Below are 26,894 nucleotides of genomic sequence, written 5' to 3'. Positions count from 1 at the left end.
TAAGAATATGTTTACCGTGTTTTACAGGTAAGAGGATGTGTCTAGGTGAGCAGCTGGCTCGTATGGAGCTCTTTCTCTTCTTCACCTCTCTGATGCAGAATTTCACCTTCCTGCCTGTTGAGGGTCAAACACTGAGTCTGAAAAGAACGATTAGTGTCTCGGCCGCGCCTGAACCCTTTCAAATTAGAGCTATTCCTCGATAATGTCCAGTTTTTTATAATTCAGGACCAGTAGGTGGCGCCATACGGTTTCTCACAGACCCAATTCACCTACTTATGCTCTGCACTAAAAGGACGTACATACTTTTTGAGTTGGAGGCAAAAGAATATACAAGTACTGGGACATACTAACTCATAACAGAGGTTAACTTTGTTGGCACATCAAAGAACAACTCATCCTTGCATTTAAGCTATTCGTCATTTATTATTTCTAATGTCATTTATTAGATATAATTTATTTGTAGCATCACTAAACTCCTCTCGCACGCAAAGGGTTGTGGGTAACATTAGCCAGATTTTTTTTGACCAGTAATAGTACTATTTCATGTTTTCTTGTTTTTGGCCAATGGATCTTATAATATGGGGAGGCGGAGAGAGTCAATGTCATGTAATCATTTAGTCTCATAGTTTTTCCTCATATACTTGGTTGACAACCCAATGCTGCGTCCCAATTCGCCTACTTATACTATGCACTAAAAGTATGTACTGTTTTAGTTCATATGGAGATGCTAAGCTGTATTAAGTCAAAATTAAAGTATATTAAAGTCGTATAGCACATGCATCTATGGAGTTATCAGTCTCATCTCAAGAAATACAAAAATTGCTTACTTTTTGCCTGTGATTTTATCAAGAGATGGTGTATTGCCCTGCATTACATGAATACGTTTATAAACAAAACAAACCCATGTTACTGCTTAATGTACATCACAAACGGTTTCCATATATTGATACCCCTCAATGAAACAAGGAGACAATAACAGCAAATCTCATTACAAAGGACAGAAACGCAACGAACACACTGCTACTTATGTACATTATGCATTTGATCAATAGGCTTATACCGCCTATGCTGTTCCTCATCAATGCAACACTCTCAAAGTAAACAAGATGTGATGATGGGTACAAAGGTTTATCACATTTTCTTTTGTTCGAATGCAGACGATCTCTGAACTTTTAGTGATGCAATCGCTTTATGCAGTTGTAGCCGACTTTGAAGCCACTGCTTAAATATCACGGATGTGTAAATGGAATTCATCCGAGGAGTGATGTCAGTTGAAGTAATATAAATACTCTCTTTTAAAAGCCAATGAATTCAGAGGACAAATCAGGACATCTGGGATCTGTGCTGAGTGAGTGTGTATAATCTTTATTAGAGTTCCACAAGTATTATCTCAATAGCTGAATAGAAATAAAATATGTAATAAACTTAGCAAATAGCTCTGAGCCATTGAGCTTTTTTGCTATTCTGCCAAACGTCATGTCTGTATTGGACTGGATTGTTTATGGGAAATTGATGGAAACATTCTTGTTTTTTTTGTCTAAAACTGGACAGTTTTCATATATGCAACACCATGGCAAATGTTTTAACTAAACTATAAATAAGTAGGCAGTTCAGTTAACTGAAGTCAGTTTATAATCCCGCTTTATTAAACATAAGTGAACTAAAGCTGTCTGCAAAAAATAGCATTTCATTGAAACGCCAAAATATGTGTAATGTGAACCTACAGTTGCTATTTGATTACGAAGCACAAAAAGTCACTGTAAAGCTGTGATATCAGTTGGTGTATCTGAGATAACGTAATTGCTTTATCTGCAACATACTATAACTTGAGTAATTACCCAAGTTAATATATTACCTATTATAATTGTCTCTGTAAATAAGTGTATCAGGTTAAATGGGTCAGATACGTTTGGTTCATAGCTCTAAGATTCGACAGCCACTAATTCATTAAAATAATGTATTTATTAAGGATGCTCAACAGAGAAGTCATTTAACACGAGGGGGAAAGTCCCAGCCACTGATCTATATAAATGACTGGATTATTATGCGCACGATAGGTTTTTAGTTAACATGTGTGTTTAAATTAATTATTACTTCTGTTGTTGTTTTTTTATGTTTATTTTTGGCATATAGACGTATGGAAATCAATGCATAGGAGTGTTTTAACATTTTTGTTAGTTGAGACGCAAATCACAGAAGACTGAATGAGACTAAAGGCTGAAGTGTAGTTCCCTTTCACATTTCGTCATCAGAACAGTATGCGCGTACAATATGCGCGCCGCCAGAATTTTGTTAAGGCGCAGGTATGCTTGTCTTTCCGCGTCTGCGTCCATATTGCGCACAAATTTGTCCGCTCAGCTTCTAAGTGATGGCTGGCTCGCAAACAAATCGGTCTTTTGAGCCGGTTCTTTCCAAATCGGATTGAACCGTTCTAAGCATTTTAATCACAAATGACTTGATTTACGTATGGTTCTCCATTGTAGCAAACATTAAAGAAATCCACACGCACCAACACAAACAAAGCTTTTCAAAAGTGAAGGGGATGGATGTGATTTGTTTATTAACAATAAAAACGATGGATACTATGACAGAGGGGTACAAAATGTGTAACATACAAGATATAAAAATCTTCCCATTTAAATGAGTGATACTAGAAAAGTATAAAAACACACTCGGAACACACAACAAAATATGTCATAACTCTGTGGTGAAAATACACAACAGTAGACTTGCTAAAGAATCACAAATACTTTAATAATCCTTCTGAGCTTTTTTCCCTTACTCAGGACATATTTAGGAAATAAAATCAGTTGAGTTTGCTTCTGTTGCAATTTGTTCAAGGTTGACGTCATTTTGGCTTAAAAAATTACTGCGTTATGGACGCAGTTCTGTTCACTCAGGCAATATAATCGTTTTTAAATCAATATTTTGTGTCAAATTATTGATTTATTTGCTAGGTAGCTATGTAATAAGCGTATAATGTATAGCGAGGCGGTTGTTATACCAAATACAGCCCCGACAGGCTGATCGGGACCCCGACGTGAATAAACATTATCCCTTAACTTACATAACTATTAGTATTAGTCTAAAAAACGAAATATAATAACGAAAAGACTCGAAATGTCAACAAAACAATAAGAAAACATCTTCCCAAACACAAATGTAAAGCTGCTTTGGAACAATGCAAATTGTGAAAAGAGCTATATAAATAAAATTGAATTGAACATATCAAGCTTATTTAAAAACCTTGAAGGCATAAACACTCATTCAAAGTACCTGGAAAAGGGAGATGGATCATGTAAATAACCATTACCATAAGCACGAGCTAACGACATGAGAGGCGGGACTTAAGGCAGAACAGCCAATCATCAGCCGGTCACACTCAAAGCCGGTGTCATGTTTGAGAGGGAGGACAGTAGAACGGCCAGAGAAATGGACGAGTTAGTGACTGTAGTAAGGAGTTTGTGCAAAACTGCGGAAAAACTGCAGAAAAAGTGTGGGTGTTAAAACCCTCTCACAGGGAAAAGTGTTAAAACACCCACATCCCCCACGGGTGCGACACGCCTGCGCCTATGTTGTGGTTAAGGTCCTCCATCTTGAAATCTGCATTTGCTTGTGTCTAGCAAACTTAACTTGTGAGCTCAATACGTTATGATACAAAAATAAAGAGATGCAGAATTGAAATAGTGAAGATGGAGTTTGAATTTACATTTTTTTAAAGTTTTAAAGAATTCAAATAAACTTTGCTTAAAAGCATGCACGATCGGTTTTTATTCACTAAATACCTTTAGTATTTTAATGGATTAAATCTTTGGATCTAGGGATTTAGTGTAAAATAATGTAACCCATACAAACTATACAGTATATACAAAAAACTATGCCATATGTATACTTATTGTGGTCCATAAGAGACCAATATAAGACCTAGCTGGGTCCCATCATTAACCCATCTAGGCAGGCCCCATTTGATGTCTACAGGAGTTTATCTGGTTAACCCAAATGGGGCCCATCATAAACCCATGTGAGGCCACCATGGAAACTGCTGACAAAATTAACTGGGTCCAAATTGGGTTGGCCTGCTGGGCCCCAGATATAATCCCCAGTGCAACCCATTTGGGCCCCACGTGATTGTGTTTGCTAGGTGTAGTCGATTATTATTATTATATTACTTGTGATATACAACGAATAACGCTGATAATGCAGGATATGTAGGTCATACTGTACATTTATGGTTAACAGGATTTGTGGGTCACACTTCAGTATTGGGGCAATTCTCGCTATATTGACTACAACTTTTCCCCCTATAAACTCTCAATTTGTTGCTTATTAATGGTTAGCAAGGTAGTTGTTGGGTATTACGTTTATAACCGATAAAAACGTACAGCTTGGATAAGCTATGGATTCTGCATACCGTGCATTAATTTAAATGTAAAAAAATGTAAATTGTTTACGGTTTTATAACAACACATATTATTAATAGGCACAGCATACGCTCACAATGTTGTCAATAAATGTAATGTCCAAGGCGTGATGTGAAAAAACAGTGAACAAGAAACCGGGTTTAAGGTCCGTCTTTTGCAGACGAGTTCAAAACCGCGTTCCGTCATCCACGCACACGGATCTGATCCTCATGAGCCACCGTACGTAAAATTACAAAACGCGCACAGTTTAATAGATAAAAAAAACATACGAAGAGTTATAGGTTCCAAAATACATCACTTAAAAAAAGTTTTCCTAGTTTTTATTGTGTCAGTTAGCTATGTTTTCGGAGTTACTATGACTCTATGACAAACCAACTGCAGTATGATTGATATTAAAAGGCACGATTTTTGAACCATTCAATACACGGAGTTATCTCAATTTGGTTGTTTAAAAACAAACATTATTTTAAAGGTTAAGGATCAACTGTATGAGCCGCGTCCGAAAGCTCGTTGCCTTGCCGCCCTGTTACGCAATGACTTCGGACCGGATGCGGCGTTTGTTAAGTATCTACGCCACATTCGAACATCACGGTCAACGTTAAAATATAAAGTTAAATAGAAACTATTTGTACTATCCTTGTAGTGAGGTCATAACTTTTCTAAATCATTAAGCCGCATCACACTTCTTCTTCTGATCATGAACCAATGAAAGGTGAAGCCGACATACGTCTCTCCTTCCGAATGTTGCATCATGCGCAACTGGGCATGCGCACTTTAATACCGCATCATTTTTGTCTCGCTGAAAACACTTGATCAATATTTTTGTGTTATTGTAAGGTTGGGGTTAGGGTAGCTGAAGGCGTTGGCTCATGTCATTCATTGCGATCATATGGCGAGATTTTGCCCCGCGTCCGGTCCCTGCGCGCTCACTCGTTTGCGTCGATTACGCAGACCGGAGTATGACATCAAAGTGCCACGACATCAAATTAGAAAATAAACATGAATTATTTAAAACATCAATGAAAAAGTCACAAATAACCACCTGACAGTGTCATCATGGGTTCGCTTTCATTTTAACCCAAAAGGACATGTCTCAAAAGCCCCGTCTGGCTGCAATGAAGCGTGTTTAGTTTCATCTTATGACTTTCGTAGGCGAAGAGCACGAGTAATAGATCACATGTTTACGAAAACGAATCGGTTAACTAATACGTAGAATCGCATGCTTTCTGCCTGCTTCTGTATTAAACCTGTATCATCACTAGGTAGAGGAGCATCTATAAAGCTGTTGCACTGATCTGTTTGTTTCAGGCTTGAGAGTTGGATTCACCTTCTCCTCTAGGCACGACAGGTACAGCCTTGTATATTTTCCTCGAATCCATGTGTGTGCATGTCTTGAATATTTCTTAAACTGAGGATGCTCAGTGAGTAGCTATGTCTAGTCATTATTACAGACTTTCATACATATTTAAACACAGTTTGTTCTTTAACAGCTTTGCTTTAAGTAAAATGAAAAGGATTTTATCATTTCGGTATTTTTTTTATTTCGTTTTTTTATAAAGCTCTGTCCTAGTCGTATTATAGTAATGTGCGTGGTTTGTCTTTGGCGAGCTCTTAACACAAATTAGTAGATTTAATAGCTTTAACGTTTTTCATGAATGCAACCGGTTTATGTAACATGTACAATCTTTTTATCAGCAAACATGACATCGGAGATGATATCCGAGCTGATGGGAGAGTGGATGGATGCGAGTGGAATCCTGATATTTCTGTGCGTTCTGCTGTTGGTGAAGCACATGTATGATTTTCGATCAAGCAACATGCCCCCTGGTCCCTTCCCTCTGCCCTTCTTTGGAAACCTGATGAGCATCGGCCTTAATGATCCAATGGAGATCTTTCCGAAGGTGTGCTTTTGTGTGTTATTGTTTTTTAATATCGTTACACATTCTTCTGGAAGTTAACTTACTCAGAAACGAATGTATAGTGTCATGCAATGTAAGTCGCTTTGGATCAAATGCATAAATGTAAATGTTATCTTAACGTTTTTCAGATTGCCGAGCGATATGGAGGCTTAAGCACGGTGTACCTTGGAAGGAGACCCTGTATACTGCTAACAGGATATGAGTCTTTCAAAGAGGCTTTTGTGGAACAGGCGGACGTGTTCACGGAACGGCCGTTCTTCCCTGTAAATGACAGAATCTGTAACGGGAAAGGTAATGAACGTACAGAAACATGATACACTCACCCAAATGTCTATGCACGCATCTGTAAACACGGTGCAAAAACCTTTAACGTTGTAGCATAGTTGGAAAGCACTAGAGCCGACCATTCCTAGAATACTCAATTTAGCGCAGCAGAACTAATCGGTGTGAAATCGACGAAATTATCTTTAGCAAATGGTCATGACGTACATTATTGGGCAGTTGCTCTTACACTCAAAGTCATTGTGGATTTCTAATATAAAGAGACAGAACGGACAGAAGGCATGTTTGCGCCTGTTTGGCATTTAGGAACTTGGTTCAGTCGAAACCGGTTCACACGGGAAGAACTGAAATTCAGAACCAAAAATATATAAATCAGTTTGCACGCCGCATTTTAGGTTGGATCGCTTTGTGAATCCGTCACAATGGAAAGGACAGAGCACCACAAACTATGTTTGGTGAGAAAACACAAGATATGCCAAAGTGGTTTGTGGAACACAGAAGAAGATATTTTGAGAAATGTTCACACAATTCAAGTCAATGGGGGTAAGTGTTATATGGTTAACCATTTTCAAAATATCTTCTTTTGTGTTCTGCAAAAGAAAGAAAATCATGCAGGTTTATAATGTAAAGCATCTCACCTCCAAGAGACCCTTCAAAAGAGAGTCACAAAGGCACCACAGGCAACAACGCTCCATTATATGTGAAGGTTAAGAGGGTGCAAAAGGAAAAATAGATTATGACCTTGACTAACAGTATGAGTGGACCACAGAAAAAAAACTAAACTGATTTAAAGGAATGACAGAATAGGCCACTTGTAACAACTTGACAACTGGTAATTGAGGTTTAATGTTGAATGTCCATAAGGAGATGAGAATGAATAACCCATTATATGTTTATGTCCTTATACATTCATGTGATCTTTCTGTCTCACGTAGGTCTGATCTTCTCCGGTGGCCACATGTGGCACAAGCAGAGGCGTTTCGCTGTGGCGACGCTGAAATATTTCGGTGTGGGAAAGAAAACCCTGGAAAACTCTATTCTGCAAGAGGGTCAGGTTGTTTGTGAGGCTCTGCGGGCTGAACGAGGTCAGTTTCTCCTCAATTTAATACATTTTTACCTTTATGAACTACAATTGCCTCCACAGGCAGATACAGTATATGATTTTTCTTCTCTTTTTTGTTTTTTAAGCTCTGCCGATCAACCCTCAAGACCTGTTGACCTGTGCAGTGGGGAATATAATATGCAGTTTGGTTTTTGGCTACAAGTTTGAATACGACGACCAACTTTTTTATCAGCTGTTGAAGTACTCGGACGACACCTTCAAACTGCCCATCAATAAATGGGGTCGGGTACGAGATCAGCCTAAAATATATGAATATGGAGTTGTTCCTTCTTTTAAATACTCCTCTAGTCCTGAATGCAAGTTTCTTTTTCGCTTCCAGTTTTATTAGTTCATCAAACCAAAACGATTTCTGGCAATGGAAATCAAATCAAATGTAGGCCTAAATATTATTTGAGAAACCCGTACGAAAATGACCTCGCCTGTGCAATAAACTGAAGTTTAAGTAAAGACAATACAATTAAGAAATCTAAATTAAAACTGCATTAAAAATATGTAAAACCATAGAGCAATATTTGAAAAACGCCAAAAGCGCATAACAATATGTCCAAGATAAATATAAATCTATGTAAAATAGCTTAACAACATAGTTGTTTTCTCTGTCTTGTCCTACATTCGTCCATAATGGATGTTCTTGAAATGCATATATTTGTGGTTAGCTGTGACCGTCTGATGCAGTGGCAATCTTGTACGCATTGTTCTTGGCCTGTGTCGTTTCCAGTCTGGCTGCTGTGACAGAGTCGCCTTGAGTACCTTAACAGTAACCAATGTGTGTTCACGCGTTACGAGGCATTCAGAATAAAAATAGCATAACACAAACACAATAAATGATTTGTCTATTAGAGTTACAAAATCTATCTAGATGACATTTCCTAAGGGTTTTATTCATTTCCTAATGTGTGCAACGATCAAGAAGTTACTTGGTGGATTTCAGAGAATGCATCCAAAATAGAGACATTTTGGGACTGGCAACTTTGAGGTCTACATGGTTTTAATGCAGGACACACAATTTCTCTATTCGGTTTAAGTGATTTAACATGCTGATAAGCAATGCGTTTATCTCTTTACAGCTGTATAACGAATTTCCAACCCTGATGTCCTTTCTGCCGGGGCAACACCAGACGGTGTTTGCCAACCTTTCCAAGCTTAAGGTCTTTTTTCAAGAAGAAATTCACAAACACAGAGAAGACCGAAACCCATCCAGTCCCAGAGATTACATTGACTGTTATCTGGATGAAATTGAAAAGGTAACCTTTTGAAGCCGGTCATATTTAACCATAATGTAACTTCTTGGCTATTTTTGTGGCTTTTTATACATTATTGTCTCACTATTGAATAAACATGCATTGTGATGTGCTTACGATGTCACCCTGCAAGATTTTCTGAAAATGCTGAAAATGGATACCTTTGAACCAAATCCAAAAATAAGAATTTCTTTGTAAATACATTTGGGAGAGGACCACGAGTCTGGACTCGACCTCGGGTCGCCTATAATGTTTAAAGTTCTGCAATTTCGAACCTTGTCTCAAAATCCTCTTTGCATCTTTTCCAGACCAAAGACAGTCAAGCCGAGTTCACAGAAGAAAATCTGATCCACTGTTTGCTGGATCTGTTTGGAGCGGGAACAGAAAGCACCGCTAAATCACTCAGCTGGGCTTTGCTCTACATGGCCAAGTACCCAGAAGTGCAAGGTGAGGTGATGGATGTCCAAAAACCTGTCGCTGCTCGTAAGACAAATGTGTACATGTTTGCTTTCTGTGACCGCAGAGAAAGTTCAGGCAGAGATCGATCATGTGATCGGACAGACGCGTCAACCGCTGATGGAGGATCGTATGCACCTGCCGTACACTTACGCTGTGATTCATGAGGTTCAGAGGTTTGCAAACGTTCTTGCCTTCATTCCACCGAGAGTCGCCTGCAGAGACACGACAGTGGCCGGATATCTCATTCCCAAGGTGAGAGGTGCTGCTTTCAAAGTGAACGCTTTTTGTAGCGCGTCCCCGAATCTCACTAGAATATAAACAGTTCACAGGTCAAAAAAATATATACAATATATAGAAAAATGTTTTTTGCATAAGAAAAACTACATTATTTTAGGACGGTTTTGAGACGTTGTCTTCTAGATGGTTAAGCACATTTCCCCAAAATTTTCGTAGATCAGCGACCAGAAGAAAAAGGAAAATAATACAATACAAATAAATACAATTAGAAAGTGAGTGATATTATAATTTATCCTGGAATTGTAAACATTTCTCTCAAACTAACAGTGGAAATGAGGAACCACTGTTATAGAATATTTTTGTAACATTAGCAATAGCGTATTTAATCAATAAGTGTAATAAAACATTAAAATAGTGGTTATGTTAAAAATGTATTCCTAGTAACTTGTATTTCCCTGGTAATAGTGGCGCGTTAATCTTCAGAACATATTCCTTATACACGGTGATGATTCGCACTCAGAAAGCTGTATTATATTAATTACTTGTATTCCCTGATGGGAGGCAAGATAACACAAACGTTTCGGCTAATGCCTTCGTCAGAAACGTTTGTGTTATCTTGCCTCCCATCAGGGAATACAAGTAATTAATATAATACTTCTTTCTGAGTACGAATCGCTGTGTATAAGGAATATGTAAAAATGAAACCACGCAAATAAAAAGCCATCCGCCTTAGGAATTTGCTCCCCCTCGATCCTTGAGGTGATCGTCAATGCACAGCACCACGTAAACATTCCCACATGTGCACGCAGATTATTTTTCAGCCTTTATGTATACGTTGGTAATATCGACCAAAGTAAGTCCTGAGAGAAACTTTTTTCCCGACAGGGTGTGATGGTTCTTCCAATGCTGAAGCCAATCCTAGAAGACAAGAATGAATACAGCACGCCACGCGAGTTCAACCCCGCACACTTCCTAGATGAAAATGGCAAATTTCAGAAGAGAGAAAACTTCATTCCCTTCTCAATAGGTAGATCAGTATGAGGCTGTATTTTTATAATCCAGCACCCTCAGGTTGTGAACAGCTTTACCGTGTTTTACAGGAAAGAGGATGTGCTCAGGTGAGCAGCTGGCTCGTATGGAGCTCTTTCTCCTCTTTACATCTCTGATGCAGAATTTCACCTTCCTGCGACCTGAGGGAGAAATTCTGAGTCTGAAGAGAACGGTGGCCATCGCATCTGCTCCTGAACCCTTCCGTATACGCGCCATACCTAGATAGTGAACCTTACTCAAAGTTTGTCACCATTTACTCACCCTCTTGTGATTTGTGTTGGCTTTGTGTCCATACAATTGAAGTCAATGGGTGCCGGCGTTGTTCGGTTAGCAACTTTCTTTAACATTTCTTCTTTTGTGTTCTGGGGTAAACAGAAAGTCAGGCAAGTTTGAGAGGAGGGTGACAGAACGATGACGACATTTTCATTCCAACTATCCCTTTAAAATATAGAATAAATGACTAAACACAAAGATAACAAAAACTATTAAAATATCTTTCTCTATGGTAACGTTTTAATAAATCGCACATTATGTAAACCACTAAAGTTCTTCTTTTGCACACATTAGGCCAAATACTGTATATAATTGAAGTGAAGTAATGTCTGTCAAAGATCCGTCTGCTGTACTGGACATCTTTAGAGACTCATGACTACATACATTGCGGATGTTTCAACAACATTTTAGTTCAGGTTCAGTTTCTCTATCAAAAGCACATTCTGTTGTCAGTGGTATTGGAAAAGTAGGCAAAGTTTAAGTGTTAATCATTCAAGCAGATTTTAATTCATGTAAATGCTTGAAATGATATTTCAACTGACTATCCTGGCAGGGCTACGGAGAATTGTGTGCAAATACAAATAAAATAAACCGAAATAAAACTGTAATTGCTTATAAATGTATCTTGGGCTGTGGTTGGCTGAATCCTATTTTAATCTAAATGTTTGAACCCTGAGGATCAGTTTTCTGCATTATGGTCTGAAACAGTTTTAGATTTATGTTCTTTTGTTAATCTTGCAATTCGTTATACGTGTCAAGTCAAGAAGGTATTTGGTAACTGAAATGAAGAATCACCTCGTAGTGAATGTACGTGACATTCAAGCAACACTGAATCAAGTATTTTTACATTTCCCATAGAATCATTTACATGAACTATACTGCAAAAAAAAGAGAATCCACACAATTTATCCTTTTTTCAAAACTTTATTTGCCTTTTTTGTACTCGCCCTAACTTTTACAACAACATTAAAAGATCGAGCTCTTTTAAGGTCTCGTTCTTGAATTTCACACATCACAATTCAACAGAGTCATGATGTGAGTTACTGGCTGGAGTCGCGATCACAAGCTGATTTGCAGGACGTCTTCAGATTGATCACTTCATTTCCTCGTGGTCTCCTGCATCTGCAGTCATGTTCGTCTGCATCTTAAGACAAAACAATGGCACCGATATATCTTAAGTTATTTCAGTGCAAGTTATTTTAGATCAAGACGCCTCTAACAGTTAAGTTCGTCTGGGACTAGGCTTAAGCCCTTTCCGAGAAACCACATCATAATGTGCTCCTGCCTCCAGTGGGCTGTCATCCTAAGAAAATTAAACATGGCTTTACTTCAAATGTATTTAAATAAAACTCGGTCGCTTTAGTGAGACAATGGTGACCCACAATCTTTCCACCATAGTGTAAGCATGGTATTTGTAGTAAAACTATGGTAATCAATCCACCAAAAACATTCTTATCACACTTTAACCATGCACTCTAAAAATGGATTCGTTGAATTTACTTCAAGTGGTTCCACGCAACACTATCAAGTAAATTGAACAAATACAACTTTAGTTGTATGAACAAAATAAATGTAAGTAATGTTGACAAAACCTTTTGAGTAAATCCAAACCATTCCCGCCTGTACCAGTAATTTTAAGTTAATTAAACTCAATATTAATCCTTCTTAATGGTACTTTTTGTTGTCATACATTGAAGACTAACTGCATGCAAGTCAAATCACAATAAGCATTAGCGCACTTAAAGCTTATTGAATGATGCAATAGACATCATGGGCGCGCATGAACCTCTCACAGCCTAAGCATGTACCACTCTTCAAAACAATGGTAACCTTAAAACTCAAAAATACAACAAACTCTATTAAACCTCAAAGACATTTAGCACAAACCTTTTTTATTTACTGAAAAACACTTAAAATAGCACTTAAATGGCTTAAATGCAGGAACTGAAAATCCCCCTCAACACGTCGTGTTGAATGAACTTGTTTATATTAGGTAAAGCCAACAATAGGTCCAATATTATAGGGTTTTGGCGTTCTATTCACCAATGGTAAGTTGACCAGTCAAACACTTAAAGTAAACGCTTTAAGTAAAGCTGACAGAATTAACGTTAATTCACCTTACTTGCATTCTTCGTGTAGTGTGAACAAGGATGGGTTAAGTAGATCTAGCAGCAGCGACGGTTCATTTTGGGTTAGTTTTGGGAGTGGTTCATTTTTGCAAGAGATGTCATTTTCGGAATGATGTTTAAAGTGACAGATATCACAAATGTTGATCAAAATCTACAATATCATGGTGTTCAATGTTTAAAATAGGTTTTGGCAAACTTGACGACAGCCACATCCGACTATATTTAAAATGTTGTGTGGACAAAGTGAAGATGTTGTCGTGTCTGTATTTAATTATCAAGCTTTTTTTTATTGTTCGGTGGGATTAAAGTATTGATCATAATTGCCGGAGGACTAAATCACTCTGTGGAGCAGTGTCACGTTCAGTCTTATCTGATGTACGGCGGTGTCTCGGGTAAGCAGGCAGGACTGAAACAGTCAAACGTGCCTCATTGTCAAACAGAAGAATAGCACAAAAGACGAACATGAGTTAACAAGTGTTCCTGATGTTTAACGTGTCTCAGTATCAATAATAATTGATATGCTATTAAAGTCATTATATTGTAAAGTTTGTGTGCATTGTGTCCGTGTTAAACCAGATGATGAGAAAAACGAATACACAATGTACTCCAAAAACATTATATTGTACAGTGTATTATTATCAACATGACTATAAGGTTTTAAATATCATCATAAGGCTTTGTTGAGAAGTTGATTTGTCAAATTAAATCTCATAATGAGTAAAAACTGTTAACATTTTTTTTTCTGCTATCACTTTGATAAATTACACCCATCCTTTGATTATGTCAATGAATATGTATAATGTGCTGCAGATCGCAGTGATGCATGCAATTAACCTGTGATACTCATCTTCAACAGTGATCTTTCCCTATCATTCTTCAGCTATGAGCTGTTGATGGGTGGAGACGGAGAACAGGCGAATATATACCGGAGCGCTCGGAGGAGAAACATCACAGCTCAAGAAGACAAGAAGAACTGTTAAACGACAGAAACAAATCCTCTGTTTATCAGGAAGAAGACAACATGTAAGTAATGATCTTACTATTTTCACCTTCAACAATTAGATTTCTCTTACAAAAATAAGTATTCTTCATGTTTATTTGATCAAGTGTACTTATGTTCTACTACATTGCTACTAAGGAATAAATTAGTCCACTTTTTAATATACAAAAGTGATTTTCAAGTCAACCTTTAAGAACCAGCTACTATATTATGTTTAATGCAACTATCCCACACGTGAAATTATGACCATATTGAAAACTTAGCACACACTTGACATTCTGAAGTATACTTTCAGTACTAGTTTAGTTGTTTTTCTGTAGACAAACATCACATTTATAGTTCATGTATTATTTGTGCTTTTCATTTCTTTAAACTTCCTAAAATTCCTATCATTGTATACAAAGATCTTTTGTTCCATGCATGTTCTATTGAATTTACAGTATGTTAACCTTCAAATATCTACAAATATAAAAAAATATATATTACAATTATTATCCGAAATAGTATATTATTTAACGTATTTATCTCCTTCAAAAGATTGCCATGATAGGCCAAATAGACTTCTGGTCAGTAGAATTTAAATAGGCCTATACTTAAAGCACATCAAGTATTTGTACATAAAGTAAGACGTTTTCTTTAAAATAAGTATATTAAAATAAACGTTTTTGTGAGGGTTAACAGATCATTTGTATGTCATGTGTTGAGTTTAATCTAGTCTATCAATTTTAAGTAAATGCTCAAGAAAGATGTTGCAGTTTTCCCAATAATTGAGACTGTGGTCAATAGAATGTACTTATGTAAGCCGTGCAAAATGTATAAATGAGGCAAAGCTGAATGTTTCGAAAGCTCTTGTGGATAAAGCCTCAACAGATCATTCATCGTCATCTTTCTCATTTGTTGCAGCTCACAAAATGTCTTGCAGAAAGAAGTGTTATGGTCGTTTCGCTCCCATTCAGTTTGAGTCTGACAACTGCAGGAAAGGGAAGGAATACATACCTATTTGGAAAAAAGATTTCAATGCCCCGTGTTTCGAAATCTGTAATGATGGTGTCAGAAAAGAGGTTGTTTGCAAGAAGCCTTGCAGTGACCCTTGCGACCCTGTGATGCCATGCCGTGATTGCCCCTGCAAGAAAAACGGCAAGGTGGCTTCCTTCGTGCCAGGTTGCGGTAAACTTTGCAGTAAACCTTGCAGGTTTGCCCCACCATGCCATGACAACGGTTGTGTGTGCAAAAGCACACGACCATGTGGAAGCAAGTCGAGTGGCTATTTTCCAGAGTTGTGTGGTGGGGCGGGCGGCAGTCCCTGCAGCCTTCTGAAACCTTGCCATGACATCATGAATGATTTCAAGAGGACTCGTACTGACTGCAGAGGCCTGCAGCCGTGTGGAGAAGAGTTCATCGGACGCTTTCCATTCTTTAAAGTCAAATCTGACGGGGCGTGTGGCAAGCTGGATCGTGAAGACTTCTGTTTCAACTAAATGATCACGCAATGATCAGTTTGAATAACTGTTCTGGATTGTGGTGTTTGCAATCCTCATGTTTCTTCATCCAGAAGTACAGTTGTAAAGAATAGCTGTTGTTGATCATTTACTGAAACACAAAAATTGATTGAAACCATAAACAACAAGTTGGAAAATAAAGATGTTAAAAATGACATGTGACTGTTGGTTATTTTTAGAGTAAGGAACATGTGATGTGTTCTGCATTAATAGGGTCATCAAATGGAATCATAAAAACAACAAGGTGTCTATTTGCTATTGGCTAATGTGAATCATTTGAACGTTTTAGGCTACTTAAAGTTGTACAGGTTAAGTTAGAATACATGCAACACAGAGATTACAGATCTGTAAAATGTCTTTTCTGAAAACGATGGTCAGTTTTACTCAATAACATTAAATGACAATAAATAGATCAAATAAATAATAAAACAAAACATTACTAATTAAGATGACCAATAAACACACTCATTTTAAACCACAAAGATGATTGAAGTCTCCTCAGGGAAGGAGGTGTTCTGGAGCGCGGTGTCCTCGCGGTGAGGAGTGGATTAGTAAACGGTGAGGGAGTGACCTATGAGATCTCCCGGTGACATAAACAATGCATGACGGTGTTTAGTTATCCCAGAGCGTTTGGAACTTTAACTGCACGTTTGGCTTTTTAACACAAACATTTGTTCTGTCGAGCTTGTGAAGAGGCTGCAGCGTTTGCCAGAGGGGAACTGGAATCCCCTGGTTAGGCCTGCTTTCCAACTGAGGTTTTTTTTTCCTCCAATTGAGTTTTGGTTTCTTGCCACCGTTTGCAAACTGTTTAGCACTGTTTGCCTGGCCGGGGGGGGGCTGCCAGAATTTTATAGTTTTATTTTATTAACACTGCATGTAGGAATTTATAGTCTGTCTGATATTTGACCTGTGTTTTGACTTGCATAACCTTATATGCATTGCTTATAGTCAATGTTTTCTTGTACAGCTGCTATATAAGTAAAGCTGACTTGACTTGACATTTGTTAAGTAAACACAAGTTAAAACTCTTTTCTGTCCAGGCCGAATCATTTTGTGAAGCTGTTACACATTACATTTTCTTTTATTATAGCTAAATGCTCTAAATCTAAATCTTTTTTATAAATGAAACAGAAATATCATCAGAACATCATCGGGTATGATCTCAAATAGCTCTTCACAATCATATAATCTTCATCATATTAATGTACAAATGGGATTATTTAGGCTGCTTTTACCCTACACTTTACATTTATAAGGATAAGGAAATGATGGTAAGAGGAAATGAAACCTGTAGGCCTACGGATAATTAGGTTTGTGCTGTATTGTCATTATCTCTCAGTAAATCTTACTGAAATTACACACATTTTCACGTGTGCAGTATAGATTACATTGATGCAGTGCTTAAGATGTCACAATTAACTTTTAATACTCTTGTAAACAATAAACTCTCATGAGACTCTTGACACTCATCAGCTATGAGCTGTTGATGGGTGGAGATGGAGAAGAGATGAATATGAATCCGGCTGGTCCAGGGGTGCAGATGGGATTTTTTAACGGGGGGACCAAGCTGTCAAATGATTGCAAGTCAATTATTTCGTGTAATTTGGGTTTTAACTACTGCTCTAGTTACTTTGTGTAATGTGTGCCAATGGTTTGCACTAAAAAGCCATTGGAGGATTCTTATTTGAAATCATGGATAAACAGCAATGAACAAAGGCCTGCCTGATCAACACTAGCAATAAATGATCAAACTGTTATTTGTCTAGTATGCCAATCACCCACCTTCTAAAAAAATATGTTTTATGTTAACATTCACACATAAATCAGTCAACTTACCTCAGTCAATTTATACAGTACATCGGGTTAGATTATAATGTTATTCCAGGACCCTAATTTAGTTCAAAATAAAATATAAAACATAATTTCCTGACGATAAAATAATTTGGCTTCCAAACTAAATAATATAGTCCAGCGGGAGCAGGTGGAGGGGGAGAGATCGAACTAGGGTCGGACCTGGCAATCCAACTAAATGTGAAAGATTCAATATTTGACAACTGCTTAGTGTTTAACGATAGAAATATTGAACATCCGACAGTATTAGCTAATGTAAAATGACAAAATGCTGATTTCGATGAAAAATATGTAATTTACGTGATCCGTTTATAATTATCTGTCAATTCAGCGTTTTATTTTGGGATAAGGTTACGAATAATTGTGTGCACAATGTAAACTAATTTAATGGTTATCAAGTTAATACACACAAAAAAGCTTAAATCATCATCAAGGGCTTTGTGGCTTTAAAAGGGTGCCTATAGGTTGGGGTTAAAATAAAATAACTTTTCAAATAAAATCTTTGCAAAGAATTAAACATTGAACAATAAATGACACAACCCTTGTATTTAAAGGGACAGTTCACCTAAAATTGGAAGTAATTGTGACAAACGGCCCAGTGGGAGGAGTCACCTCATCATACGCACCTGAAAATTACACGTTATCTACATTGTTCATGACGTTGTACTCAATGTTGTACAAAATGTTGCTATGAAAACCTTATTGCTACATGCTAAGTGGATTGTTTAAAATATTTTTTTCATACCTTAATGGGAATGTTAGCAAAACTTCTTAGAACAAATATTTTGCTAGCTGTGACAAGATGGGTTTTAGTTTACCAGAAAATAATAAATGTACATTTAAAGTGCGTACTGTATCATCTGCTGCTTTACACGAGTACAATAGTATATAAATGACCTCTGAGACGAGAACTAAATGCCAATTACTATTTACTCTCATGGTGGTATTTACTATAGTAAACTGTAGTACACTGTAGTATATTATAGTACTATATATTTTCTATATTACAATGTTTAAATATTTGTACTTTTATTGTTTTCTGTAGTATTATCTAAAGTGAATTGATAAATTGTAAATACTGTAATAGGCCCATAGTTAGAATTTTCTATGGTATGGATCTAAAACATAATAGTATGTAGGAATTTTACTTCAGTTTACTATGGTAAATATGAATGTATACTACAGTATTGTTTGTGTGGGTAATCACAGTATACTGTATATGTGTTTCAGTACAGATTCTGGAGTGGACGATGCAGTGTGAGGACTATAAGGATCATCTGCTGGATCATTTGGACGCGTCACACAGATTCTTATGTGATGTTAATAATGTGTCCTTTGACTTTCAGCCTGTACTGTATGTTGTTCACCATCAGATTCCAGAACCATCTGAAGAATGTGATCTTCCGTTTTTGAAGAACTCGGTCAGTATGTCAGATACAAGGTCAGACATTACAGTATCGTGAAATAGATTTGAGCTTTTTGATGGAATGTGTATATTAAGCGGTCGTATAATAACTTTCTGTTTTTTATTATTTAGTGATATTGAAAGTGGCCGCAGTGAACCTGACGGAGATGTTTATTACCAAGAGTCATGGTCCGTATAAACTTCACTGGACTGTCCTCAGCTGACTCGGGCTCATGGGGTGAGCAGTTTCATTATCATTGAAGATAAACTGAAGAGTCAAAGATTTAGACTGTTTACTTGCTGTTTGAAGATTATTGCTCATGTGTTGCTCTTTCATAGCTCAAGACGTTTGAGTTCTTGGATGTGATTCATTTAGGTATCACCTTAGTCTCACATGTTTCTGCTTTAATTGTTTAAGAGAAATCAAAAAGAAACAAATGAGACTTTTGAGTAAAGTAATTGTCAAAAAAATGAGATGTAATTGTTTAAGTCCATGAGAAGTATGGAGGTGTAAAATGAATGTCGATTGTAGCAGTAAAATAATCTGGATTTGGGTAAATGTGATGAGAAATGTTTGAGTTCATATTGAGATCTTGAATAATATTGACCTTTGATTGCAAACTTGACAAATCTGAGCTCAGCTTGAGACGTTTCTGAAACTCGATTGACAGACACATTTGTCAGATTTCTGACTCTTGTTCTTAGGAGAAATATTTCAGACAGCAAAAGTTGTGCTCTCAGTTCAAATGAAATAGTTGAGATATTAATATTATGTGTGATTTTTTGTGCTTTCATGAATTATAAAATACATACATTATAGAATTACAATCTTAAAATTTGCTTAAATCCTGTCAGAAACTGAAACACTGTATAACATGAATCAAACACACACTAACTGATCCCATTTCACAAAAAATCTGAATCTATTCAAATGCAATGGTCCAGTTTTTATGTGTAATAAAAACATTTGAAGTTTGCTGTTCCCACATGATCTGTGCTATTTCTGTGAATGCGGAATGTTCATTAAAGATGAATGAGAAAAATACCCATTGCGATAGATTATATTGTGACCCACACTTTGATATGAGATGGTATCGCCACCTTAGTCTTCATCTCATCCTAGTCAAAGATGCGCCACAATGATTTACAATAGTAGTAACATTTTAACCATCAATATAGAAAAACCTGTTGTCCTTTTAATTAAAAGCTTTTTTAAATGAAAAAGTGTAATTTACCAACTTAAATTAAAATACCAAATGTTTGAAAAAATAAGAATGTTTGTCATTATAGAAGATTATACTAGACGTTAAACGTTGTGAGTATTGTAGTTAAAAATATGAGACACAGGGTCACATTCCAACTTCATGATCTGATCTCATATAAAATGTGAGACAGTCAGAAACCGCCGGCTTTAGTCAAGCCTTGGCGGCACAACCCTGTGAGTCAATTTATTTTAAATGAATGTGTCCGACAAACATTTAGGATCATTTGATATATGTCACAGACTTAAAAACAAAGGTACATGCAAAAATGAAAGCGGTCATGCGTAATCTGAACTGTTTTGTTACTGATTATTACACGCATTCAGACATGTTGGTCTGAACAAGAGCTTTAACAGACCCCAATATAAAGAAAACATAGGTTTTAGTTTAACATGTGTATTAAGTAAATAAATCAACTATATGATTTCCTATTCTATGTTTCACTTCAAGAGTCATATCTCAGAAAGCTGGATATAAACATTTCTGGTTCAACATATGAAAAAAGACACTGTTGTCTTTCATTTCTTGCTATTATGAATGTAATAAAAAAACGAACCATAAAGAAAATAATGTTTTGCGCGGTACATGCGAGAATTATTCATGTGCTTCAGAAACATGCCATTCTGCTGATGATCCATTACAGCTCCGTTTAACAGTTTAGAGTCATTACTGCAGGACTTTCATTAATGTTTTAATGAGACACAACATCAAATGTCATTACTTCTTGTTAAGCCTCTTTTGTGGTGACCGTAAGTGATGAGGTTTAGGTGTTTAAAGATGTTTAATCTGTGATACTCGTCGTCTCATGAGATGAGAATTCTTTATACTCTTCTGCCATGAGTTGTGAATGGGGTGGAGATTAAGAGAATATATACCGGCATTCAGATGAAAGTTGACTTCAGATTGGATTTTCATTTGGTTTGTTCATTTAAGCTCTTTGGTTGCGTTAAAGGAGAGGAACTGTAAACATGTAAGAAGTTCTTTTAAAATTATATAGCCTTAATGATTTTTTGTGTATTATATATTTTTTATTGAGTTTATATCTATGTTGAACCCAGAAAGGATAAATAGTAACATACTGTAAAATACATTTTGTTTATAATACATTTTGCTAATTTACATGTGCTAATATAAATAAAGTAATATTATGAAAAAGGACACAGCATTTACTTCAGAGAATCTAAATGTTTAGACTTTTAACAACACAATCTCTCTCTCTCTCTCTTTCAGGGCATCACATGCAGAGGTGAACGGTAAGGGCTTGTAATTTGCAACAGAATTGATGTGGGTTAAATGCTTTTGATTTTGTCAAGGGACCCGGGACTTCTGGTTGAGTTGACACACGATGACCCAATAATCTAACTTTTATATTACAAACTTTTTCACCAAGTTTTTTTGAATACCGTAAATCTTTACACCCATCAATGAAAAAGTTCAACTGACCGTTTCATTTTCATTTGTTCATCGTCTCATCTTCTGGATTTCAACTCCAAGAGCCATCATCTGTAGATCACGACCAGCTCACTAATCCACACGAATCCTAAGAATGCTTTTTAACATAGTGAGTTTCTTTTTTGTTTCTTCTCAGATGCGGTTCTGCGGGTACATTCCATTGATCTCTTCAGATCCAGAAAAGGACCAAATCGTCTGGAGCATCACACAGACCGTTTCCATAGCGATCACCTCATCATCCGCAGAGGACAGTGTTTTCAGATGTGTATCGAGCTGTCCCGACCTTTCAATCCCAAGACCGACCAACTTCACCTGGAGCTCAGACTCGGTCAGTCGCGGTCATCTTTTATCCGTTGTGAATAACACACATAACCAGACAGAGTAGGCGTTGAGCCTTTCCTTTGAAAATCTCATCAGCACATTTACAGATTTCTTGTTCTCTGTGTTTTGCAGGGAACGTCTCACCAGCACACAAGAACACTTATGTGACCATTCCATTAGTGGACGAATTTAAAAGAGATTCGTGGGAGGCAAAGATCGTGGAACTGGCAAAAAACTCACTCAAACTGTCAGTGTATTCCCTTCCAACGGCTTGCATTGGACAGTACAAACTCGTCGTTGTAACAAAGAGCCCGGCGGGAAAAGCCACTTCACCATACACACCTGCCAATGACATTTACATGCTCTTCAACCCCTGGTGTAAAGGTATGCACACTATAATGAGTGAAGGGATATTATAACGTCAGCAATCTCAGATGTGTCGTTACATTAAGATGTATAGAAATTCAACATAAAACAACTACATACACATGTATATCAATGACATTTTTCTCAATATTTACCAGGTGACTCGGTGTACCTGGATGATGATGCACAGAGGACGGAGTATGTGCTGAATGACATGGGCAGAATTTATTATGGAACTAAAAGTCAGATCGGTTGCAGAACCTGGAACTTTTGCCTAGTAAGAGCTTCATTCTTTTCCAGATACACAAATGTACTTAAAGACTGTTCACACCAAGAATGATAACTGTAAAGATAAGTGTAACAATAACTATATAAGTCCAGTCCAACGGATGATAACGTCACATAGTAAATGAGCGAAAAATGGATTTTGATTGGTTTTCAATGTTTCTGGATCATTGGTTAGAAAACATCACAAACAACAGAACATAACGGCAACACTGTTGTTCCTCTGATATTGTTCTATCTGCTGTGTGGATGATGATATTACTTTCTCAACAAATTGATCTTTACAGTTATCATTATTCTTCATGTCAATCGGCCTGTAAATCAGCTTTAATTCTAATTATTCAATCATCAGAAAGCGTAATACCATACAGTAGAACTTGAAGACCAAAATGACCCAGTTTATGGCTTAAATCCAAATCTTCAGCGCACCTTTGGGTCATGACCAACCGATTGGGAACCACTGCAATACAGCAAAAACCCAACTATTCATGACAATATTTTGTTCACTCTGATCTCTAATGTTTAGTTTGATGAAGGAATCGTGGCAGCTTGTTTCTTTGTGTTGGAGAAGAGTAACGCCCCCTGCTCAGGATGGGGAGACCCCATTAATGTGGTCAGAGTTGTGTCTGCCATTGTGAGTGTTTTTGCTTTGTTTTTAACATCTAAATGTTTCTTGCTGTGTTGGATTACTTTTTAATATCTGTTCCGTTCACAATGACAATGATGTGTAGACTACAGAGTGGATAGCAGTGTTTTTGTCAATGTGTCAGGTAAATGCCAACGATGACTATGGTGTTGTGGAGGGTAAATGGGAGAAGGGCTATGAGGGTGGGACTTCTCCCACAGCCTGGAGTGGAAGCAGTGCAATTCTCAAACAATACCACAAGAGTGGAGGAGTACCTGTTAAATACGGACAGTGCTGGGTTTTCGCCGGTGTCACAAACACATGTAAGATACTTTTGCATTACAGACAGGAAAAAAGTGACGGGTTACGAATCATCTGACGATTAAAATGAAATGTAACGATTATGACTTTGAATTTTCATAACATTGTAGCGTTGATGGGAAACAAGTCACTATGAATGTTTCACTTTTCTTATTCAGAAAATCTTGTTTTCATCCCAAACAAAACATTTTAACGGATTCATGACTGTTTAACAAATAATTGGAATTGATGTCAGAGATTCACACCCATAACAAAATTACAAGTGACAAAAGTTGATGTGTTGTACGTATATTTCTCTCTCTCTCTCTCTCTCTCTCTCTCTCTCTCTCTCTCTCTCTCAGTGTTAAGGTGTTTTGGCATTCCTACACGTCCAGTCTCAAACTTCAGTTCTGCTCACGACACTGATGTTTCCTTGACAACAGATGTTTATTTAGATGAAGATCTAAAAGAGATAAAAAATCTGACTCGTGATTCAATCTGGTAGGATGCTTGGACAAATAAAATATGAAATACAGACAGCCTGAGTTAACATTTATTCATGACCTTTTGTGGCTGTGCAGGAACTTTCACGTGTGGAACGAGTGCTGGATGACCCGTCCGGATCTTCCAGCTGGTTTTGGAGGTTGGCAGGTGGTTGATGCCACTCCTCAGGAGACCAGTCAGGGCTTCTTTCGCTGCGGCCCCACCTCTGTCTCTGCCGTCCGCAGCGGGCAGGTCTTCCACAAATATGACACGCCCTTCGTCTTTGCTGAAGTATGTCAAATCTTGACCTGTAATTCAACATTCCATTATAAGGATTTATGATCCCAGAATTTCCCTGATTCAGAGAAAATTAAGCGTTTGATTCCAAAATGAGATCATTATTATGTCATCATGTTTTTTATTATGTTAACATGTTTATATTGTGTTTTATTGTGTTAGTTAGATTATTCTTTTTTTCAAACTAATTTTGGAAACAAACTCTTCAAATATATCTAAACATATCTCTACTTTTATAAAACAAATGGTAGATTAATGAGTACAGGACTAATAGAGGAGAAAGGGATGTCCTAAACAGAGCATCTAGTGGTGACCAGTCTCAAATCCCAGTTCCTCTGGTCGGTCTTACCCGAAATGTACTGGACGACGTAAATCGATTATATTTATTGTTTATGCAACAGCTTGTCTCAAAACGTCTGCTCTTGCTTTAGGTGAACAGTGATCGGATCTTCTGGCAGCGCAAATCGGACGGAACCTTCGCTGAGTTTCGTGTCGATAAGAGCGCTGTGGGTCACTGCATCAGCACCAAAGCTGTGGGCTCTGACGCACGTGTGGATATCACACATCTCTACAAACATCCAGAAGGTGATCCGAATAGTTGTGTCTAATAATGTTACATTATTTTACATTTAAGTCAAAATGACAATAATGTTATTTTTGTATAAATCTGCTATAAGTTGTGTTTTGCACACTTACATCACAGCTGTTCTAGTGATCGTCTCTTACATCGACTGTTTTTCTATCACATTCATAAGGTTCAGATGAGGAGCGCAATGCCGTGCAGACAGCCTGTCGCTATGGCGCTAAGCGTTCTTCCTCGTCCTCCTTGTCTTCCTCTTCCTCCCCTTCCACTTCCTCTGGTGATGTAGTTCTTGAGGTTGGCATCCCGGGCGAGGGGCCACAGGTGGGCCAGGATGCTGTGCTTTCTGTCATTGTGAAGAATAAATGCAGCTCACCTCGTACCATCAACCTCAACAGTCAGGTGTCTGCCATGTACTACACTGGAGTCTCCAGGAACTTGATGAAAAAAGACCAGATATGCATTGAGCTCAAGCCCAATGAGGGTAAGGTAGAAGTGTGATAGAAGTGTAAAATCAATGCTTGGCTAATGTTTATAATAAACCAGTAAAACACTCCATAACATTTTCCCAAAACCTAGTGGGCTTTTTTAAGGTGCGTTCAGACCACCAGCGGCTGTGTGGATGTGGTTCTGAACCGGGTGTTATCTGTTGGACACAGCAGAGGCACCATGAAGCATTAACTGTGATAAAACAAAATAATGATTCGGATGCCTGCTGTTTGTTTTAAATCACAGCTCACTTAAATCTTTCTTCCCTCTGTAGTGCAAACTCTGAAATGGACTCTGCGATATGAGATATATAAAGACCAGCTTATGGACCAGACAGCCCTGATGCTCTCTGTCTCTGGACACGTCACGGAGTCTAAACAAATCCTGGCCAAAAAGTTCACGTTCAGACTGCGAACACCAGATCTCATTATCACTGTGAGTTTCAAAAGAAACGTTGAAATTGTTGTTCTTAAATGTGATAAAAATCTACTTTTTGTTCTTTCTAATATATGACCTATATATTATACCACGGTCTGTTTAAATTCTTGATTCTGATTGGCTGGAAGTTGTGCATCACATTTACTTTTATTCATTTGGCAGACACTTTTAACCAAAGCGATATACAAGTAGGAGAGCATATAAACCCTTTAACTCACGGGTAGCTCCAGCCAGTTAGATTACATTTTATTAAATCAGTAACAAAATAAAAGTCATTTTCACCTGCTTACTTCACACACACAAAATTGAATTGAACTTCAAATAAAATCATTTTTTATTCTAGTCTTTTCTAGTTACAGGTTAAAAGGTTTCAGAAAATCATCTTATATAATAACTAAACACTATAATGTCTTAACATATGTACTTTGAATGCTTCAAGTCCTCTACATAACGTTTTACACCATTTTTAACCTTTCAAGTCAGCACACATCAAAGTTTGTCAAACTAATGTTACGAGATGTTGATATCTAACGTAAATTGTATGTGATTTTACCTTTCAGCCTTTGTGTGATGCTATCGTGGGCAAAGCGTTGACAGTCAAAGTCAAATTTCAGAATCCTCTTTCCTGTGTGCTGAAAAATGTGATTTTCCGTTTTGAGGGACTAGGAATGCGTGACATCAAAACGATGAACTATGGGTACGAGAATAGATTCACTGATTTAAATAACTCTCTTTAAATGTGTGTTTATTGTCTCTTAATAAATAAAATAACTTATTCATTCTCTGTCCACTCAGCGATATTGCGAGCCAGGATCATGTGTGCCTTACAGAGAAGTTTGTTCCTGTGCGGTGCGGCCCACAAAAACTTCTAGCAACTCTCGACTGTCCTCAGCTCACTCAAGTACATGGAGTCGCAAACATTGTGGTGAAATAACATTGAGAAATTCAATTCAAACTATCCCGTTTCTCAAGAAACTGACTACTGAATTTGATACGGTTTTGCTGGTGATAAAAACGTTGCGATAAAAAGTCTTGTTAAGATTCTGAATGTTTGAGATTTGTCATTTTGTTTCAATGTGATTTTCTTTTGCAAATCTCAGTTTATTG

General features: G+C 37.3%; 2 protein-coding genes across 2 annotated transcripts in view; both read left to right on the top strand.

Moving 5' to 3' along the window:
* The window catches only part of LOC306906650 (uncharacterized protein), a 22,652-nt gene extending 6,871 nt beyond the window's left edge, over positions 1-15,781 (top strand). The window contains 12 exon segments of the mRNA XM_079478249.1: positions 28-200; positions 5,736-5,769; positions 6,117-6,322; positions 6,469-6,631; positions 7,558-7,707; positions 7,811-7,971; positions 8,813-8,989; positions 9,295-9,433; positions 9,510-9,697; positions 10,568-10,709; positions 10,783-14,157; positions 15,038-15,781. Of these exon segments, the coding sequence (XP_079334375.1) occupies positions 28-200; positions 5,736-5,769; positions 6,117-6,322; positions 6,469-6,631; positions 7,558-7,707; positions 7,811-7,971; positions 8,813-8,989; positions 9,295-9,433; positions 9,510-9,697; positions 10,568-10,709; positions 10,783-10,958 (1,709 nt within the window). The 3' untranslated portion in view covers positions 10,959-14,157; positions 15,038-15,781.
* On the top strand, positions 15,469-26,894 carry tgm1l5 (transglutaminase 1 like 5; the record flags this gene model as incomplete). Its single annotated transcript, XM_079478248.1, has 16 exons — positions 15,469-15,589; positions 18,715-18,925; positions 19,022-19,078; positions 21,382-21,404; positions 21,740-21,931; positions 22,057-22,308; positions 22,449-22,567; positions 23,102-23,209; positions 23,346-23,523; positions 23,863-24,001; positions 24,082-24,274; positions 24,712-24,865; positions 25,036-25,344; positions 25,624-25,784; positions 26,348-26,484; positions 26,583-26,894. The coding sequence occupies 16 exons, from the start codon at positions 15,469-15,471 to the stop codon at positions 26,719-26,721; spliced, it is 2,493 nt and encodes an 830-aa protein (XP_079334374.1). The 3' UTR covers positions 26,722-26,894.

This window comes from Barbatula barbatula, assembly GCF_947034865.1.
Source record: "Barbatula barbatula genome assembly, chromosome: 17".
NCBI classification, from domain to species: domain Eukaryota; kingdom Metazoa; phylum Chordata; class Actinopteri; order Cypriniformes; family Nemacheilidae; genus Barbatula; species Barbatula barbatula.
This window is presented reverse-complemented; position numbering and strand designations above follow the sequence as displayed.